This window comes from Desmodus rotundus, chromosome 7 (assembly GCF_022682495.2).
Source record: "Desmodus rotundus isolate HL8 chromosome 7, HLdesRot8A.1, whole genome shotgun sequence".
Taxonomy (NCBI): Eukaryota; Metazoa; Chordata; class Mammalia; order Chiroptera; family Phyllostomidae; genus Desmodus; species Desmodus rotundus.
The window spans coordinates 107,874,642-107,896,796 of NC_071393.1; the positions used below are offsets into that span (position 1 = coordinate 107,874,642).

Sequence of the window (22,155 nt, forward strand, 5' to 3'; positions counted from 1 at the left end):
AAGTATGTAAATAAATCTTCAAATCAATTAGATAATACTCTGAATAGTTAAAAAATCAGTGTTCAAAAATCTCAAAGACAGAGTTCCCCCATCAAAAAGGAGCTTGACCCGTTTGTCAAAGTCATTTGCAGAGTTCCACTTCTTTTTTAGGACCAAGTACATTAAACAAGCACAGAGCTTCCAAGGGGCTTCATTTTGAGTGATCCGACAGACAAATCAATTAGCTGCCAATGGCTCCTTTGTAATTGAAGAGGGCCAGGCTGACCCAAGGGGATGGGACTAAACAAAAAGGGAACTGTCCAAGTAAAAGCAGCACTTGGGAGCCTAAAACAAACCAATAGAGCCGTCCCACACTCTCATTTCCAAGAGTAAGGGTGAGCCAAGCACACGCATGTTTACTCACTAATAAGAAGATGCAAATGTCCCACATCTGATTGATTTCTTATGTGCTATGACCGTTAAAATGTTTGTGTCTGGAATACACATTTGTTTGAGCATTGTGCTCAACTGTGGCAACTTATAAACCTGATCACACATACTACACCTATGATGTATGTTTCCCTTTGAAACAATGTAACTGTGGGAGGTGGTTTTTTTTTTCTTTATTGCTGGGAGGAATTGCTGAAGTTTTCTCATTTAAGTTCGTGAGGAACAGTCCATTTTAATTTACAGAGCTTTTAACCGGTGACTGAGTGAGGGATGATGTCATATGTTATCCTGCACAGCTGGTGTGGTTCTCCCTGCTCACTTAAACCATTCCCCTGTTTCTGTGGCAGACAGTACTCCCCAGTTTCCATCCCTTCGTCAGCCTCTTCCCAGCCAGCCACAGGCAAACAGCCTCCCAGTAGTGGACGAAACAGGAAGTCTGACAGCTAGAGTCTGCAGCGGGACCCCTAGTGTTTTCCCACTCCATGTCCTGGCAGTGTTCCCCAGAAGTACAAACACGCACACACAGAGCTCCATTGTTGCAGCCTTCCCCAGCCCACTGATCCTAATATGGAATGCAGCAGGAAACCCATGATTTCCTGACACTCGGCAAGCTGGAGGAAGCAAGGGGAAAACTCCATTAAAAAGCCCAGCTTTCCTCCATGTTAGATGTGAAGTGGAAAATGGGGAAGATTCAGCAAAATTTCACCTTGTCTTCAGCCAGGCTGGAGAAGGGGAGAGCAGAGTGAAACCCTCAGGCTGTTAAAAATTTCCAGACTTCTAGGAAGCCTCTAGAACTCGGTGAAAATGAGGGTTTCTGAACTCAATCTGATAGGGGAAAGGGACAGACCCTTTTAATAATTCTCCCAAGTGTGTGTTACCTTTCTTCACCAGCATGGGAAGCGAGAGGGCATGTGCCAGCTGCCTCGGACAAGTCTGCATGGTCCCAGGTACCCAAAGTAAGGCAAAGTGATCTCAGCCTGGCTCTGGCTTCCCACCGTTTCATGGGCTTTGGGAGAAGCAGGAGACTCAGCAACAGCAACAGCACAGTCACAGCAGCTGGAGCCGCGAGAATGAACTGCAAGGAGGGAAATGACAGCAGCTGCAGCTGCAGTGGCAGCGAGGAGAAGAAGATGCTGAAGTGTGTGGTGGTGGGGGACGGCGCTGTGGGAAAAACCTGCCTGCTGATGAGCTACGCCAATGATGCCTTCCCAGAGGAGTATGTGCCCACTGTGTTTGACCACTATGCAGGTAAGAAAAGGTGAAGATCTGTCTGTGCACACGGGGGGAGTGATGCAGGAGGTGACACCCCGACTGCACAGGGGCCTGGCTGATTTCTCATGTCAGTATTGGGTGCAGGCCAGGTAGCTTAGCTTAACACGCAACCAAGGACTTCGCTGCAATTATTATGAGAAAAATTTGTACATCGATCTGTAGCATAACACTTTTTCTACCCCCTTAAATCAAATGAATAATACTGGGGACGTACCCTGAAATGTCCTCTAGGCTTTAGGGCCAGAGATTTTACTCAACATGTGCTGAGATCTATCAACTTTTTATTGTGAACATTTTAAAATGTAGTGTAATTGCATCACAGTTGTTTTTTACAAAAAAAACAAAACCAAAAACAACTCCACTAATCACACAGCTGGTGAAAGACGTGTTCTTGCCACCACTGTCCTATACTCATCTCATGCCATTCATAAATGAAAATGCTGTAATTAATAAACATTCAAGCTTTCATTTTTCTGTAACGGTCGGTTCTGTACCACTGTACTTTAATTTCCCTGGGACTGTGGGCAGGAGGAAAGTATTATAAGAGTTTAAATATCTATTAGGCAATCTGTATCTTGAAGGAAAAGAGACATTTTTAATTGATAGTTTTTAAAAAGTAAAAATAAAGATAAAAATAGAGTTGGAGACACTTTAAAATACATCCCCAAAGAACAAAATTTGGGATAAAATATTTTAAAGTATGACAGTTGACATACCATAGGCATAATTTAATTTCTTCAGGTGTATTATTTTTAAGTGTTCAAAAGTTTATAGTAGGACAGCTTATCTGTGTGATACCTTATCTAAACTTTTCCATTTTACTCTTCCTTTTTCTCTTAATTTCCAAAACAAATCTTATTGAATTTCTTAAAAGCAAGTTCATTAAATTCTTCAGAAGTTTACAATAGCCTAGATTTTATAACTTTTTTTTAACATAGTGATCAGCTTGGTGATCAACTTGGATCCATAGATTGGAGGTTTTGTAAGAGGAAAATTTCCTTCACCAGGGCTTTGGGTCAGATTCAGCAATGGGGAAATGGCCCACAGGAAACCTGTGTGTGTGTTGGCTTTGGTATGTAGCCATTCGAAATCCTCTTTCTGCAGGAAGTAGCTTCTTTTCCAGAGCTAAACAATCACCTAAGTCCCCTCCCCCATTTACATGATTTATGGCAATATGACACAGCAGACAAGGAGAGAACCATAGTATCCATTTCCTAGCAGGCTTTTCTATATGTGTAGAAATTAAAAGCAAATTTGAATACTGACTCCTTTATGCTTTTCTAAAAATATAATGACTATGCCTGGAGAAGAATATTTTAATGAGAACAGAATAAAGAGAAGAACAGGTATGCTTTCACTTTGAGGGAAAAAATGAAATATGAAATTAGGGGGTCTGCAATTTAAGAAAGTTATTAGGATAGTTGACCTGTAAACATTTTAGCAAAGGTTATTTAATCTACACCCTCTTCCTGCCAAAAAAGGAAAACTGGCCAGTACTTAATTCCAAAAACTTTTAGATGAAAGATGGAACCCCAAATCTACTGAAGGGAGAGGTTTCAAGTGCTTTTGAAAATTACGTATCCCATCCCCATCTAGTGGGCGGACCAATTACAGTGTAGTGTCACAAAGAGAATAAAACCAACTTTATAGGTAAAGTCAGCCTATTAAAAAAATTAGAAATCCACCACCCCTGGGGTCAAATTATATTAAATTTCAATTGTGTACATACTTTTTGTTATGAGCATCAGAGCTTCTTATAGATTTTGGCTATTCGATTTTAGCTCTCAAGAAATCACAGCCACTACACCCAAAGCAATAATTTGCACACAGCAGGCATTGCCAAGCATCATTGCTTCAGTTTATACCTTGTACCTTTTTAAGCGTGTGATCTTGTCATGTGCTTTCACTTAGACTATAGAGGAAATGAAGACATGAGCCGCATGCATCTAGAATAGTAATGACGTGAACATTTCCATCAATGGAGGTATCTCCTCCATCACAAAGACTCTACCTCCTTTGACCACCATCCTCTAAACACGTGAGCCGAATTTCCACACAGTCATGTGAGAATCTACAGCCAGTTGTAAGAAATCGAATGCTCTCTTCTCCATGTAGAGAAGCAACAAGTGTCCAATATGTGGGTCCTACCAGACTATTCTGAAATGACAAGCTACATGCAACTGGTTTACTGAGTCTTTAGAACATTGCAGTTCAAGCTAAAGAGAGGCATAATGTTTCACACTACCTGGCATTATGTTTCTATTTATTTTCTTACCACTTTTATCCACACTAAAATGTAAACTCCATAAGGGCAAGGACTTTGTCTTATTCACCGTTCTGTCCCCATCTTCTAAAACAGAGCCCAGACTCTCAATATATAGACTCTCAATACATAGGCAGTCAGTGAATAAATGGATTAGTGTGTTTTAATCATCTTCGGCCCTGCAGTGTCGAGGCACTTCCTGATTCGATGAAACTCTGATGAATAAATGAGCAAATTGCTGGTCCAATAGATATCTCTTTAGGAATGAACATATAAAAATATTTAATACACGTATTATGTTTTTGATCTACTTTGTTCACATATGAAATAATTATTTTATCTCTACTGGAACTGTAATACATCACTGAATTTTCTTGACCTAAATGTCCAATATCAAATCTATCAAACATGTAACTCTAAATGTGTAAATTTCACTTGGTAACAAATGAGATGTACTCAAATTCCTCCACATATCCAAAAGCCTGCCTACATGTTGGGTGGCACACTCAAACACTTAAATTCTTATATAAAGAGCATCTTCCAGAGCAGTCTCAAGTTCAGCTGAGAACTAGGACTAAAAATGGGGGCAGTAGGATGATGATAGAAAGGGCCACTTTTGCTTTTTACAAGTGTACCTAAGAAATATCTCTGTGCCCTGCTTCCTCCTCTCTGGAAGACTGAAGATGCCCTAACAGCCGCTGGAGCTTTCACAGCCTACCATGGAACCACCGCATTCTTTCTCCATCCTATCTTTACCCTATCTTTAGCTTTGAGTTTTGCAGCAGACCCTTCACTGAGAAAGTACTGTCAATTAATATCTCACATGGCATGACAATAAAAGGACTCCGGCTAAGCACTTCCATTTTGAGCTTGGCCGGACTGCATGCTGAGTTAGACTATGTCAGTGGTTTGTATGTTTATGTGTATGGGTGTGTGCAATAATCCCACTCAGGTGAAGCCTGGGAAGATGCACCTCCTGCACCATTTCCATCACCCTCAGAATTAGAGCTGATTTTGTCGGCAGTGCTTCCTTCTATCACCCATCCCTCCTAGAGTTTGTTGAAAGCACCTGTGTTTGGGATCTCATTTTTAAGTCACTACTTGCAAACTTAGGCTGCCTATGCAGGAAATTAACACAATTCATGGAAGGGGGGGGTGCGGAATCTAGTTGCTCTATCAACTGAGTGATACAAAAAGAAGTTTTCACAGAGAGGTTAAAGTCAATTCTAACTTTTTCCACCTAGTTAAATGGTGATTGGTTCCAGGTAGACTCAGTGACAACCTTAATGGCCAGAGCAGAGGGGGAGTCCAATTCACATGGGGAAAAAATAACGTAAAAGAATAAAAAGTGAATAAAAACAAAGCTCCAGACCTATAAACGGTTGTGGCACAGTTCTGCCCATTTGGGAATATTTACTCAGTAGTTTCTCTTTTGTTCTGGCTGAAAACACCTGAGAGTCTCTGAAGAATGGGTGAGATTCATTTTTTTGTAAGACAAAAGGAAACCCAAAACACCTCTCTTGGGACTGTGAAATAGAGCAGCAGGTTTTTAACTTGAGACAAAAATATAAAAGAAGTTTGTGAAAGAGGAGACAAGAATGGGCCAGGGAATCATTCACTCCGTCCCTTCTCAGTGCAATAACACATAAAACCCAGACTCGCAGAGACCCAACCCCCCAGATCTCTTTTGTGAGGCAGTGTGGTGTGTGTCTAATGCTTCCTCTGGACTTGTAGAGACGACACCAAAGGTATAGCGGCAGGAATTACGCGGAGTTCCTTCCACAGTCTACACTGCACTACGTATGAGAGCAACTGAGTGCAGAGACGCCAGGGATAGACAGTAAACTCAGAAAGCAAAAGTGTACTGCAGAGGTGGGAAGTTCTGACCTGCTTCTCTTAGGTGTATAAAAGAAGAAGAAAGAAGAAAAAAAGAAAATTAAGTATCTGTGACCAAAGTGACCCAAGGAAAGCCATGCTCTCCCAGGTTAGAAACTGCGTCTGCATCCATAACCCTCCTGCACCCCAGCTGTATCTGGCTGCAAACCAAGGACTATGACCAATTCAGGCTGCAGGGGACAGGCTCCTGGTGACCAAGGCTTTGAGTACCATGGGGCCTGGCTCCTTTCACTGTCTGGGCTAGGAAATGCATCATAAATTTTCCTACTTAACTGCCCGTTTAGGTTGGGCTTCGGGTAAACAGTATTTTATTTGTGTGATAGCTTTCTCAAAATCTGACATCTCTTTCTCTTCTTGTGAGTCAAACAGCAACTTTGGCTCAGAGAGCGTTCAGTACAGTGGGTGTCTGTTTTCGGATAGAGGTGGCCTGGTCTACAAAAGCACCAAGGAGGTGGACAACAAACATAAGGCTTCTCAGCAAAGGGCAGGGAAGAAAATGCAGCAGAAGCCATCTTCCTCATCAGTCACAAGCACAAGATCACGAGGATGTATGGACGCCCTACCCTCTGTGCAAGGACACAGGTTCTGACAAGGTGGAAAATTTACCTTCCCACAAACAAAAAACCACACCACCCTTGGGTTAGTTCACAGAATCCAGACAGTTAATTTTCTGGGTGGAACACAGGATAAATCCCATCATGAATTCAGTAGGGACCATCTGTGAGTCATAGAGTGGGCTGGCGTCATTGCTGAATGCTCCGAACTTTTTGGATGTGTTCAATCTTCACGAAACAAAAAGAGCTGGTTCATGTGTGAATTCACTCAGCATTTTGTCTTGGTTCACAATGCAGCTTTTATTTAGGTGTTATTCGGTCCCAATCTCATTATGAGGTAGTATTAATTACGGCACTCAAATGCCACAAGAATGTGTATTAACAACAATAATAACAGCTATATGCCTCCCCAGCCTGTCAGGCACATTTATATTTCTGTACATTGATTTATTGCCTCCTCGTGATGATCCCATGAGGTGCTATTATTTTCCCAATTTTACTAATGAAGAAATTGAGGCACAAAGATATTTCCCAATTCTCCCAAGGTTAAGTACCTTGTAATGGAGCAAGTGAAGGTCATGAAATAGTAACAAACAATTAAGCAGTGTATAGGCTTTAGCTAATAACCTTAATCACAAAGCCAGTGTTAGCCAGGGTACACTAACCTGCTATGACACATAGACCCGAACGTGTGAGGGATTAACACCATGGCGGTGTGTTCCTCATGAATGTTATGGTCCTGGGCAGCTATTTAAGTCTGTGGGGCTGCTTTTCTCCATGTGGTCATTTACGGATGTGGGCTCCTTCCACCTTACGGCCCTGCCATCCCCAGAATCTCACAGTTATCTGCATCCAACCAGAATAATGAGAAAGAACATGGAGAAATTTGAGTGGAAAGTTTTATGGACTAGGTCTGGAAGTGACAGACATCATTTCTAGTCATACTCCACAGGTGACAACTTAGTGACAAGGCCACACCTCACTCTACCTGAGGCTGGGAAATAAAGGGGGAAGAATGGATTTTGATGGAAACCAGCCATCTCGGTCTGCAGCAGACTCTCCAGCCACCAAATATCTTTGTACACTTTTTCCCATATGTAAAACAAATCCACCTTTTTCCTAAGAGGAACTACCCAGGATCCCATTCTGTGACTGAAGCAGGTCAAAGTCTGGCATCTGCAGGTGACACATTGTCCTTTCCATTCAATGGAGATGTGACTCCTTATGGTCCAACAGAAGGCTAATTATCTGCCTTATATGCACCATCACCCCTCGGACATCAATAGAATGGGGATGGGATAACCAAAATACTCAAACCCCCTTTCAGGACAGGGAAGAATGAGACATCTGGCAATTACAGGCCCCTGGTGGCAAACCCAGGGAAGACCTCTTCCCTGGCAGTGGGGGAAGTTTCTTGAATTAATCCTAATTTCTCTGGGAGGAATCCCTTCACCCATCACTGTTGACTCTCGCCCCCCCCCCCCAGCCCCGAGGCTCTCTGGAAGGCTTTCCTTCCTTGTCTGTTATGCTCTAGGACTCACATCTGAATTGGGTCTTTGAGAGTATGTCTTCCTTGGGGGCTGCACAACTTCAGAGCCTGTCTCTTACTTGTGCAATTTGGGGGCTCAAGTGTTTTTTTTTTTTTTACTATAGTCATAAGCACATTTAGTCCAAGCTTGAAGTTTGTTTGGAAATACAATCTCCAAAACTTACTGGGCTTCTGGCAAGTTCCTTGTGTCAGGAACCACACCCAAAACTGAAGTGTGTCTTTCGTACACATACTTTTTAAACATGCTTCATTTGTCTGCTTCCTCCAGCCAGATCAACAATAGCCACCTGAAGGCCGCAGGAGGCAGTAGACTTAGATGGGAGGATGATAGGCTGGATTTCGTCTTTGACACAGAGATGAGTCTCCTGTTTAAATGAATATTTGCTGCTCAAATATTTTCTTAATTGTATCTCCTATTTGTGGGATCCAAAAATAATCAATTTTCTAACTCTGAAAGGCCATAAATATGTGTTCTACCAACCCCTGCTTTAAAAAAAACAAATTCAGCTCTTTCTTTTAACATCTGGCTAAACACAATAATAATTCTGGCATTTCCCAGTTGTTGTTGTTGTTTTTTTTAGTACAATAGACTCTGTAAGAACTAGGTTCACCTTCCAGGTTTCACAGACAACAGTTTTGCAGAACATTTCTCCATAGTTAGATAGTACACAGATCTCTATCTTCCCAGGCTGCTCTGTTTTTTGTTTTCTGTGTGCTTTTTTTTTTTTTACCACCTACCAGTTAATGGCTAAGCCAAAACTTTTTTAAGGTTTTTTAAATGATGGCAGCTCACCAGATAGGATAGGATGTTGTAACAAACGGATTCAAGTACGCAGTGCTTTAAACTATTAGAATTCTATTTCTTAGAGCCTGAGACATGGAAACATGGAATAGACTGATAGCTATAGTAGGGGAGGAGGGAAGGGGGATTGTGAAAGGAAGGGAAGGGGTTAGTCAAAGAACATGTATGAATGACTCATGGACATGGACAACAGAGAAGGGATTGACTATGGGAGAGAAGGGTGGGCTGGGTGGAGTGGGGGAAAAGGAAAAAAAATTGGGACACTGTAATAGAATGAACAATAAAAAAAATAAAGTAGAAAAAAAAAGAATTCTAGTTCTTTCCATATGACAAACCTGAGCAAGATTCATATTGGTGAGGTCGTTTGTTCCAAGTGGTCACTCATAGATCAACTTTTTTCCATCTTGTAACTCTGCTGTTGCTTGGGACTTTGTGGTGCCCTGTATGTAGACAGCCGAAGATGAAACTATGAAGGAGAGAAGACACGGAGTGGTGGGTGGGCCAGGTCCACAGGCAGCTTTATCAGTCCTGTTCACATTTCACTGGAGGGAAGTTAGACCCTTGGCCACACATAATTTTAAGAGAGGTTAACTATATGCCCAGAGAGAACAGATTTTTATAGGTTTTACATTAAACACAATAGACCCACATAAACAACATAAAGTGCCCGAAGCACTACATGGAATTAGGTGTTTACTCAACTACAAATGGCATGCCTGTATTTCTTCAGTTTGCCAGTCATCAGAAACACCTGCCTGTTAAAAATGCAGGTTCTTCGCTCCATGCCAGGGCTGATATACTAGGCCCACTAAGAAAAAGAGCTGTAAATATAAATTTCTACAAGCACCTTAGGCATTTCTGATCAAATGAAACTCCCGTGTTATAGTTCAAAACCATTTGGATATCGTAAGTTCACATAGTTTGATCTAATGTAATTTAGCAAGTTCAGAAAACCCTTCTTTGTGCTATAACAGTGCCTATAAATCAAGTTAAGAGGAACAATTCTATAATCAATCATCAATCAGTAAAAAGCAATTTAAAATACATACATATAATTTCTTGACTTGGTAGTTTCTAACAGGAGAAATTGTGTGAGACTAGAAGAGGCCTTCAGAGTTGCTCAAAAACAGCTAGCAAATACCTCCATGAGGAACCAGAGTGCTTGGCAATGAGGTCTGTACCCGTGGCTGGGGCATAGGGGGACCCTGGAAGAAAGAGAACATATGCAGAGAACCAGAGAGTGTTGGGAGAAGGCTGGCGTGAGGAGGAGAGAGAAGCCCTGGAGACTCAGCAGAGAGAGAAGTGGGAACTGCAAACCACAGCAGCAGGCAAACTTGGGTGCACCAAGCATGCTCTGCTGGCAGAAAAGCCTCCGTCATGATTAGCAAAGCTTCGTAAGTATGAGTGGCTGTTGGCTGACCCTGCCGTCTGTAAAACAATAATCAGCACGACTGTAAGACCTCCAGATGGGTCACTGAAGGAAATCAGAGAACACCTACTCTCTGAAGCAAAGGAGTCTTTAAAAACAGGAAAGAGCCTGGAATCCTTGGGGTGGTTTGGTACATCTCTGTCTTGGATGCTGTTATTGGTCTGCCGTATCCATCCAGTTCTATGATTGTGAAATGAACAAAAACATCTGTTCCCCTTCTGCAAATCCCTCTGTTCTTCATGCTTTGGGGAAAAGGAGAAAAAAAACAAAGAAAATGGAAAGTCGCCTAAAATTCAGTTTCTCAGAGTCCAAGAAGTTTGTACTTGGACTAGAATCTGGTTCCTGAAAGAGATAGCGTGTAAATCATGGAAGAGGCAGAAATTTCATAACTGGGGCTCAGGCACCCGTATCTGAACAACCAGTTGACAAGCATCCTTGCTAGTGAGGACCAAGCCTTGCTTTGGAGTCTCTCCATCTGTTTTAAAACAAATTAGAAAATTGGACAAAACTTCAGTGATATTGACATGTTATAAATAAAAATAGTAATTAGCTAATTATTTAGCGTGTCAAGCCCTGTGTTACTGTTGCCATCTTTCTTGAGCCTCACATTATCTCCAGGTAGTAAGTATCTTCACTTTACAGACAAGAAACTGAAGCTCAGAGAGGTAACCTGTCAGCCAGCACACGGCCAAGTGGCAGAAGTGGCATTCAACTCTACCTGGTTCAGATGTTATCTCCTCAGTGAGGCCAGACCACCCTGACTAAATTGGGCTCCCTTTCAAAACCTGCTTATTTCCTCTGTAGTTACTGTCTTGTTTATTTAATTGCCCATTGCTTGTCTTCCTCTAGAATGTACACTTCATGAAGGCAAAGTTCTTTCTGTCTCATTTACTCTTATGTCCCCAGTGCCTGGGAAAGAGCCACAACAGACACCCAGAAATGTCTACTGGATAAATGACTGACTGAATGAATGAATGAATGAATGAGCAAATGAAGGACATCCAAGCATCTCAGAGTCTTAGCCACTGCACTATACTGAAGTTAAGCACCCTGTGTGAAATGTGAGGACAATTTTCTATGTTGAATTTGACCCTCCCACACCCTAAAAGGATATACCCTAAGCGTCATGAACATGCATTCAGAAATTCTGCATTGGCTTTGTTTACAACAGATAAAACTATTTTATTTTTCTAGGAAAAAAATTCCAAAGGTTTTGCTTCCAAAATTTCCAAATTTCATGTAAGTCATGACACCATGAAAGTCCTAGAGGAGAACGTAGGCAGGAAAACCTCAGCTATTCCACACAGCAATATTTTTACTGATATGTCCCCTAGAGAAAAGGACATAAAGGAAAGAATAAACAAATGGGATCTCATCAAATTAAAAGCTTCTGCACGGCTAAAGAAAACAGCAGTAAAATGAAAAGAGAACCAACTGTATGGGAAAGCATAGTTGCCAATGACACCTTGGACAAGGGTTTCATCTCCAAAATATATAAAGAACTTACATAAGTCCACTTCAGGAAGACAAACAACCCAATTAAAAAATGGGCAAAAGACCTGAACAGACACTACTCCAAGGAGGACACACAGAGGGCCCAGAGACATATGAAAGGATTCTCAGCATCACTAGCCATCAGAGAGATGCAAATTAAAACCACAGTGAGATACCACTTCACACCACTGAGAATGGCCATCATAAACAAAGCAACAAACAACAAATGTTGGAGAGGATGTAGAGAAAAGAGAACCCTCGTGCACTGTTGGTGGGAATGCAGACTGGTGCAGCCTCTGTGAAAAACACTATGGAATTTCCTCAGAAAACTAAAATGGAACAGCCTTTTGACCAGGTAATTCCACTGCTGGGATTATATCCTAAGAACCCTGAGACACCAATCCAAAAGAACCTATGCACCTCAATGTTCAGAGCAGCACAATTTACAATAGCCAAGTGCTGCAAGCACCCTAAGTGCCCATAAGTAAATGAATGGATCAAAAAACTATGGTATATTTACATGATGGAATACTATGCAGCAGAAAGAAGGAGCTCCTACCCTTTGCAACAGCATAGATGGAACCGGAGAGCATTATGTTAAGTGAAATAAGGCAGGTGGTGAAAGACAAATACCACATGATCTCACCTTTAGGTGGAACCTAATCAACAAAACAAACAAACAAGCAAAATATAACCAGAGACATTGAAATAAAGAACAAACTGACAATAACCAGAGGGGAAGGGGAAGGGGAGAATGGGGAGAAAAGGAGAAAGATTTTCAGGAAAAACTATAAAGAACACATGGACAAAACCAAGGCTGGGGGTGGAATCAGGGGAGGGAGGTGGGGATGGCTGGGGTGGGGGTGGGGGGTTGGAGGGAAAGGCAGACAACTGTACTTGATCAACAATAAAATAAAAAATAAGTTACTACTAAAAAAACCTTCCAAATTTCAAACTTGTGAATGCTGAGTGATTTAGCTAGGTTTCTCTCCCCACCATATACTACAGGCAAAAAAGAGAAATTTAAACTCATAAAGCATGTACTGTATAACTTTTTTTTCAAATAATGAGGTAAAACAAGAAGTCAATAATCTCCTTAATGTATATTAGGTATAAACCTTCTAAGAATTATGAATGATGATTACAAATTGCAACCCATTCATTTGCTACAAAGTGGACTAAGTTTCAGCTAGTATGCTTGCAGGAAATTCAATGAACATTTGCATACATATTAATAATGGGCACTTTATACTTGTCAAAATAAGAGTTGCTAGGGGAGAAATGGCTCTGCTTTCTCTCCCCTCTGCTCATATTGGATTAGCTTGCACTATGAGTCCTGCATGCTGCTTTCCTCAACTAAAAGTAATTTCATGTGACACTTGCAATAGTTCAAGGTGATAAATAAGAGGCTTAAGAATTTTCAATAACAGGTTTTAACCAAACTTTTCAAAAGAGAGAGAGAGTTAATGTTCAATATTAAGTGTCAATATTAGGCACTAACTTTGCTATAGAGGTTTTACTCTATTCATTTAATTCATTTACCTTCTTAAGAACTCTCCATACCATCCTCCTTTTTAAGTAAATTGAATCTATCAGGCTGAAAATCAAAGCCACTTCCTCTCTCTCAAGTCCAACAAAGCTGGACAAACCCTCATTAGCATCCTCAGAATAATGGGTCTTAATGTATTTGAAGACCAAGGAAATTTTCATCCTTGTCATTCTCAGATAATAAATACATCCAGATCTTTCTACCTCCCGTTAAACATATTTCTTGTTCTTTCCCCATTTTTAGAGGGCAATTTCTCATTAATTCACTTCAAGTCAATCACAAACAAGTTATATTTCAAATTCACAACCAGCACACAGTAGCTTTTGTAACTTTTTTTTTTTTTTTGGTAGGAATGGTTAGGTGCAGTCTGAACAGGGTGTGGAGGTCTAGACTACATAATCTTTTTGAATACCACTATCTTATCTATTACCCCCTTGTTATTAGGAAATTAATGCGCTCTTAAGTTGACACATGCTTTGGTGTTAGAGGAAATATGCTGGTCCCTGTGGTTACCATAGATCAGTGTGTTTTATTGAACTGAGCACTCACTCTGCCCCTGCAACAGAGAAGCTAGTCCTACAAGGATTTAGGATAGAGTAGACTACAAATCATTCTGAATGACTTTTATGTTTCATTCACTTCCTACCAGTTAACACATTAAAAGCTTCTTAAGAGTTGTGCACATCAGCCAAACATCCTACTTAGCAACTCACCAATTATCACAAATTCAATTCCAGTTTCACAGAAGGAAAGGCCCAGTGTCCTCTAGAACTCAGTGGCTTTTTCTGGACACAGAAAGAAATCTTAGGTGCCAAGCTATAAATAAACCCTGAAGTATCTACAAGAGGTCATAACTTATTTTAGACCCTACTGTATTATCAACTAACCTTAAGTATTTACACAGGAAAGGAGATTACTTCACCTTGTGTCTATTTATACATGTGGGTCCTCAAATCATTTCCAAAATGTTGACTGATATTCAAGTGTTAGAGCTTAAAGTAGTGGGGAGGCTGTGGAAGGGGTCAGTAAAACAGATTAATTGATGTGTAGCCTCCAAAGGTCCACACGACTTTTGGGGATACATTTTATTTGCTTTCACTGTAACGAGGAGCCGGCAAGTCCATTGTAGATTTCCCGTCTGACCTCATCGCTGCCTCCACTTACCCACCTTTGACCATGTCATGAACAGTTTAGAAGCCTGCTGCCTGTAAAATGAGGAAGGGGGTTTCTGTTCCATTGACAGACACATTTAAGTCCACTTCCATAGCCAAAGTCTCCTTACTTTCACGAACCCTGCAGTTAACTCAGAGCCCAGAGAAAAAGAGCACCACGTGGAGCAGTTTGCGGGTGAGAAGAAGCAGCCCACAGAATGATCCATTTGTTACATCAGAACTTGTTCACATTTTCTATTTCTTTGTAAAAGGGCACCAATAACCTTCAAGCAAAGTAATTGAAAATGGTGACTGCAGAAGATTTAATGCACAATTTTTTTTCTTTTAGTGGTTCTTAAAATCGATAATCTGCTATTGAAAGATAGATGACATATTCAAGAAAGAGACTCGCTAGAATTGTTTTTGCTCTTACTTAATCTTTTCATGTTCTCCAACTTCTTTTCTTTAAGGGTCCTAAACTTGCTTTGGTGTGAATGTGAGTTTCCACTCCCTCTGAGGTACCTTTATCTGGTGAATTCTATGTGAAAGGGAGGCCCCTCTTCTAAAAGAAAGACAGTGATATATTAACTTGACAAGCAGCTCCTGATTAACTTAATTTCCCGCTAATACCATTTAAATGCCATCCTTTATTAAGAAAGAAAACTTAAGAAATATTTTAATGGTATATGTGAGAACCACAATAATTCAGTTATGGAAATTACACTGTGATATAAGAGGAATGAAGAAGGGCTGAATACGTCTTCCTTGGTGAATTAATCAGCGATTCAGAAGGAATAATCCAAGTCTACCCTTGAGCAATGTCTATCAAATTTATGGAAAGAGAAAATTAAGTAAAATTTTTCTGTGTACTTCTTCAAGGAGTCTCAAATCCTTGTACTTTTCCCACTAGGATCCAAAAGGATCCTTTCTTCAGTACAGACAACGATCCTCCTCTATTATTCTCCAAATTTCTGCTTTTTTTTTCCTTGTTTTACTATCAAGTCTCAGAAACAAGAAGATTATTATATTGTAGGGATGAAGACCAGCAGAGGAAATACATTGTCCCTGGGGTCCCTGACGAGGTAACTCCACCTCACTCCCCAAAAGAAGTGCTGTTTAAAAGCGGAAGCTGCCTGGAGACCTGTTTCACTGAGTCAGCACAGGCACACAACACGAGATAGCTGGACATCCCTAGAAAAGAGCCGTGTGTGTGTGCGTGTGTGTGCGTGACAGAGAGAGAAGCAGACAGAGAGACAGAGACAGAAGGAAGGATGTGCATATTAATATATTCCTAGGGTATTTCCCTTACACAACTCTGCTCTTCCAGATTAGGGTTCAGTCTCATTCCTACAAAATGACCTCAACATGTTTTGGTTGTTTTTAAGAGAAGGTGGTATTATCCATAAACACTCTTTAAAAGTTTCTATAGTTTCATCTTATAGTTCAATTTTACTCTAGTTTGAGTACCTCTAAAAATATCTTATTGAGCAAATTTACCATGACTATTGCTCTAACATGAAGTTTTGCATTGAACCCAGATATCTAGGCAGTAACCTGTCTTCTTGGTCACAACGTTGTGAGGTTCCCCCGGTAACGAATCTGTACTAGCCAAACATCCCTAAGAAATTACAAACTATATAATGTACATGAAAGTATTTTGTGTGCTAGAAAGCAATATCAAATGCTATTTTTATTAGTAATAAATTATTTTATTTATTAAAGGCACTACAAGTGTAGAATGACATAAGATGTAATTAACCACAAGGTACAGCAAAGACATAAAACCAAACACAGCTTCTTTCTCCAGTACTGCGTCTCCAGGAATGCAGTTAATCCTTATTTATTCCTTCACATGTGTCTAAGCAATATGGGTTCATGAGTGCCAGAAACAGGGCTCAGAACCGGAGGTCTCTGCTTCGTGTACTGTAATTCGTGCATGCAGGCTGCTTGTTCCTTTTATGGGTGGGAATGACTCAGAACTGTTGGCATTATCTCGGCAGCAGATGTGGGGAGGGGTGTGGGGGTCTCCACAGCCCAAATCATCCAGCTGTAGTACCAGAGAAATCATTTCTAATCAAGCATGTAAATCCATTTTTATTACCTTAAAAAGACTCACAAGAAGAACATTTGGATATTAAAACACTCTATTCTAAAGACATAATTGTAATTTTACTGTTTACTGTTGGTAATGTACCTTAAACAATTTATTGCCCAGTGGAAAATCCAGGCCTACTTTATACCAAATTCAGAGTAGTTAATAAGTACAATTAGTCCCTCCTGGGATAGATACAGAAGTTGGTTGTTTGGAAGACTTTGTCTGCTTCTTTCCTGATTTCCCCAGCATTCTCTGACTTCTGAAGTTAATGGTCACCCTTTAACCATTAAGGGTGGTTATGGTTACCACCCTTAACCATAAGGGTGATAACCATATGGTTCAGGTTATCCCTGAACCATGCTTATCAGCATGCTTCAGCTTATCCCACACCCTGGGGGACTCTTGCTAACTCCCAGCCTTGTTCCTCCTCAGGCTCTGAACCCCATTAAGAAAAAGTATTTCCCCCAATTGCATCCAACTACCACTTAACTCTTATCACTTATACAATTATCATTTATACATTTTAAGCTATAGATGGAAGTTGGGGGGGAGAAAAATTTTCGTGTGAGCAATATAAGTTGCCTCTAGCTTTCCAGGAGAGGGTTATGTTTGCTACCAAAGAAGATAAATAATTAACTTACAATAATTTTGTCCCCAGCGCCATAAATACTGAAATCTTTTACTTCTCAAGCAATTTAAACTCTAAAATGTTTATTAAGAGTTTGTGAAAATCAATTTAATATTTTTATATTTACTTCTGTAAAAGTAATCATATTTCATTGGGACTTCTGATGTAACCATAATTGCATAAATCCCATTTTCTCCTCTTCCTGAAAACCATCCAAAAGAAAAAATGGAAAACAAAAATACAAACTATACTTTCCGTACAACCAGGACATACACTCCAAAATATTTTTAAAAGGATGCCAAAAACAGCGTGGGCTGGCGTGGCTCAGTGGATTGAGTATGGGCCTGCAAACCAAAAGGTTGCTGGTTCGATTTCCAGTCAGGGCACATGCCTGGGTTGTCAGCCAGGTGCCCAGTATGGGGCAAGCAAGAGGCTACCACACATTGATGTTTCTCTTACTCTCTTTCTCTCTCCCTTCCCCTCCCCCTAAAAATAAATAAATAAAATCTTTTTTTTAAAAAAAAGGATGCCAAAACAGCAGAATTCACAGAAGAAAAGAAGGGAGTAGAAAGAAGTTGAGGAGACAGAACCTACTGGTAATAGGTGTCAAAAACTGCCAACAAAAATATACTCTTTACGAAGAAGGTGAGGGACTCACCTAAAAGAGAAAAGGTCTATATCCCATGTATATAAAGTAACCCAGAAAAGAGAATAGGTTCAGATTAGAGAAACTAAGGACCCCATTAAGAACCAGATAAAGCCATGTGCAAAAGAGGTTTTTTGTAAGTATTTAAGGATACTTTGATGTTAGGAAAAACATTCATAAAATTCATCTGATTAATGTGTCTAAGGAGAAAAATATTATGATCATCTTCATGGAGATTGAAAAAGCATTATAATAATTAATCATTACAATTTGATTAAATAATAACCAAATAGGTAATTGATGATATGATGGTCTCCAAAGATGACCATTGTCAAATTTCTCCCTTCCCTCTATAAATATGTCACTCCATTCTTGAGAGGTGAAGTTCATTCTCCAACCTTTGAATCTGGACTGGTCCTGTGACCCTCTAGACCAAGAGAATGAAGAGGAACTGATTTTCTGGTACATTAAAGCCCAGGACTTCCTTTCTTTTAGAACCCAGCTGTCAACACTGTGAAGCCTAAGCGATATGGAAAGACCAAAATGAGAATTAAAACACTCTGGTCAACAGCCCCAGCAGAGCTCCCCAAGTCAACACCAGCTACCACACATAGAAGTGGGCCATCTTGGAAGCTCCAACCATGTCAAGCCCCCAGAATTCTTCAGCCTTTACTGACATACTGCAAAGTAAAAATGCTGCCCGGCCAAGCCCAGTAAACCCACATAACATGAGATAATGATTACTGTTTTAAGTCACTAAACTTTGGTATAGCTTCTCATGCAGCAATAGACCACTTAAACATATGAGTATTTTGTTTATATATCTATCTCAGTCCAAAAGCCAGAATCATACTTAATCATACTATAGAAAAGGCTATAAATAGTTCCACTAAAGTCAGAAATAAGGCAAGGGTTCCCATATTACCATTGTTATTTAACATTTTATGGGAGGTACAGGATGAAGTACTCGGATACAAGGAAAATATTAGCGGTATTTTTTTAAAAGTGTACTCTCTCCTCCACTCCTTCTGGTCTCTTTGCTGTTCCTTGTAAATAAATTTCCCTTTTAGCCCTGGCTGGTGTGGCTCAGTGGCTTGAGTGCCAGAACTGCACCAAAGGGTCACCGCTTTGATTCCCAGTCAGGGCACATACCTGGGTTGTGGGCCAGGTCCCGGGTAGGGGGCGCTCAAGAGGCAACCACACACTGATGTTTCTCTCCCTCTCTTTCTCCCTCCTTTCCCCTCTCAATAAAAATAAATAAATTCTTTTAAAAAATTAATTTCCCTTTTAGAGATTTTGCTCTTGCTGACTCCACTATCTGACACTCTGTCCCCAACAGCCAAATGGCTGGTCTGCTCACTTCTTTCAGGGATCTCCTCCAATGTCACTTAATTAGCAAGGTCTTCCCAATCACTCTGCGTAATAATAAACTACTTCCACTTCTCCTGCTTTATTTTCTGTAGAATTTATCATCACATAATATACTGCACACGTACATGCATGCACTACAAAGCACACTCCTTTACCATCCATTAAGATGAAGGGCTCTATCCCTGGCATTGAAGAGAGTGCCGGGCACTCAACAAGTATCTTTTAAGTAAATTACTATAGTTTACAAAGCTTAATGCTTTCGCTTTCTAGTTATTTTTATATCTGGGTCCTTTCTTCACTCCAACAATTGTTTTTGTATTCATCTTTACCTTTTCCTTCTGATTTTTTGAGTCCTTTATAATGGATATCAGAGCATACTTATAAATAAGTACAGAAAATTTGAACAGTTTCATAATTCAGTGAACCCAACCATCTTGCTGGGTGACTTTAACTGCTAGTCAAATGAATCAAAATTACTTTCTTTATAACATGCCGCACTTGAACTATTGTTTTTCCTGCTTGTGTGGGCAAAGAACTAGTCGTGCTTTTATAAAATTCATCTTATAATTATTGCTGCATAGCCATGGTAGGAAAGGATGCACACAGGCAGTCAAGAGGACAGCCTTTGGATCAAACATACCTAAATCAGACACTCAGCTCTGTCTTTCAGTGGCAGTTTCCTCTTGGCCTCACTTAAACTCTCTAAGCTATAGTTCCTTCACTTGTAAAATGAGGATATAACGGAACTTATTTCTTCAAGGACATGTGAGGATTAAGGTAGCCAATATGTCAACGTACGCATCAGCATTGAATAATTGTCAGTGGCTTTTGCTTTTATTGTTGCTTTTTTCATGTGGGAGAGGACTTGATCCAACTTCTGTGTCCTTCTGTAACATCTCATCTCAGAGACTGTATCTGCCCTGACTATGGTCCGTTCCCCAATGTCCAGGGATGAGTGCACAACACAAAAAGTCCACAGGTTAAACCAATACAGACTGCTGTTAGTTGGTTTGGTTCATAAGACACTGAAATGAGGATATGGGTTAGGGAGTGTACGTATACAAGGATTTCTTCGTAAAGAGAACAGAAAGTCGTGGTACGTAGATGGTTAGGACACTGATGTGCCTGAAGCAGAAGATATGAAATGATTTCTTGGGGTCCCTTCTAGACCTACATTTTATTTTTCTTGCTAAAGCCTTCCCACGCTGTGAGTTTCATCAAATTATTTTCAGCTAGAGAGTTAGTACTGCCTGCCTCCAGTAAATTTGTACATTCTTGGGTATCTGGGCACACTTTCTTCCTTTTTGATTCTTGAAAAGATTAATTTTCATAGGTGCTTATTAAACTTAAATGCAGGATAGGAAAATCTATCTTATTTCCCCTACACTTAGCTATATTATCACCCCAAGGAGTAGTCAGACAGCATCAGAAGGAAGAAAGACACATTGGGTGCCTGGGAAGTGGGCAACGAGGAAAACCAACAGGCTATTTCTTAGAGACACTCCACTGCACAACAGTTTAAGGAGGGTTGGCAGATGCAGAACCTACAGGTGCTGCACAGTTGGCGCCCTGTGGGCAGCTCTTCACGGCAGTCTGTAACCTAACTCAATAACCCATAGTTGGCTTGACATTAAGTCAGATTATCATGTTCCTTGTACAACACTGACAGAAAATAATAAATAAAACATGACTTCTGTAATTATAATAATTCTAAAAATGACTATGCTTTTCAAGTAGTGAGTCTGACCCATTTGGCTACATGATCAAGCAGGAAACACTCTCCAAATGGAGTTTACCACCAACCTATCTAAAGGATGTGGAAACTATAAGATTTTTGGTTCTACCATCTCCTGGTTCCTCTAAGAATTAAGAGATATTTTCATGAGTTTTCTTAGTCCTTTAAATGGTGAGGCCAGTAGCCAAAGGATAGGTAAGCCATTCCAGGTTGAAGAAAATATGAAGATTAAGAAAGTGGTACATAAAAAAGAGATAGGAAAGTTACCTGGGAAGAAAAAAATAAGGTGGTTTGTATTCTCTCTCCATGGTCAACAGTATGGCTTTGGAGCTTATACAAAGTAGGATATGAAACAAGTCATGTGTTGCCCATACTGAGTTTCCTCACCTGCAAAAGAAATTAAATACCTACCTCATGGATGTGTCATAAGAAATAAATAAGCTAATGTACATAGAGCATCTAACAAGATTTGATGCATGGAAATACTATTACATATTTTATGATAATTTAGAAGTGACATCCTTACTGAAAAAGTATTTATTTCTATCTGACCTCTTATGCAGCTCTAAGCAACTGTACCTTCTCTACAACCTTCAGAGGGGAGAGAATCTCAAAGGCTTTCTCTACTTCTCGGTCCATTCCCAACTCCCTGGCTGTAATCATGAGCAAAGGTGAAGGCAGCGGCCAGTCACAAAAGACAGCATATTGTATGATTTTGTTCATATGGAATGTCTAGAGTAGGCAAATCCGTAGAGACAGAAAGTAGATAGGTGCTGTCAGGGGCTAGGGAAAGGGGTAAGCGGGGAGTGTGTGTTAAAGGGTACAATGTTTCTTTTTGGAGTGCTAAAAAATAATCTAAAACTGATTGTGGTAATGGTTGTACAACTCTGTGATGATACTTAAGAAAATCATAGAACTGTACACTTTTTAAAAAATTGTTCACTTTAAATGGATGAAGCATATGGCATATGAGTTATATCTCAATGTTAAAAGCTATAAAATATAATTGAGAACAGAAAAAAGCAAAAATACTAATGTGATCTCTTTGCTTATAGAAGTCAAATTGAAACTGGATAATAGGTAACAACTGAAATAACATGAGGCAGACTTGTTTCTAACCCTTAGAAAATTCATCACAGTTCTCAGTCCCTGAATGCATATGCAGAGTTCTACCCAACAGCTAAAGTAACAACGGGCCAATAGGCCAAATCACCCTCCATTCTACCTGTCACTGATTTATTCACTGTCTCTTCCCTGGACTATTGTAAGAACCTTTTAACCAGCTTGCCTTC

General features: G+C 40.2%; 1 protein-coding gene across 1 annotated transcript in view; it reads left to right on the forward strand.

The window, feature by feature from the left end:
- The first annotated feature begins 1,018 nt into the window (after positions 1-1,018).
- The window catches only part of RHOJ (ras homolog family member J), a 72,974-nt gene continuing 51,837 nt past the window's right edge, over positions 1,019-22,155 (forward strand). The window contains exon 1 of the mRNA XM_045202071.3: positions 1,019-1,677. Coding sequence (XP_045058006.1) covers positions 1,431-1,677 — 247 coding nt within the window. The 5' untranslated portion in view covers positions 1,019-1,430. The remainder of the gene's footprint in view (positions 1,678-22,155) is intronic.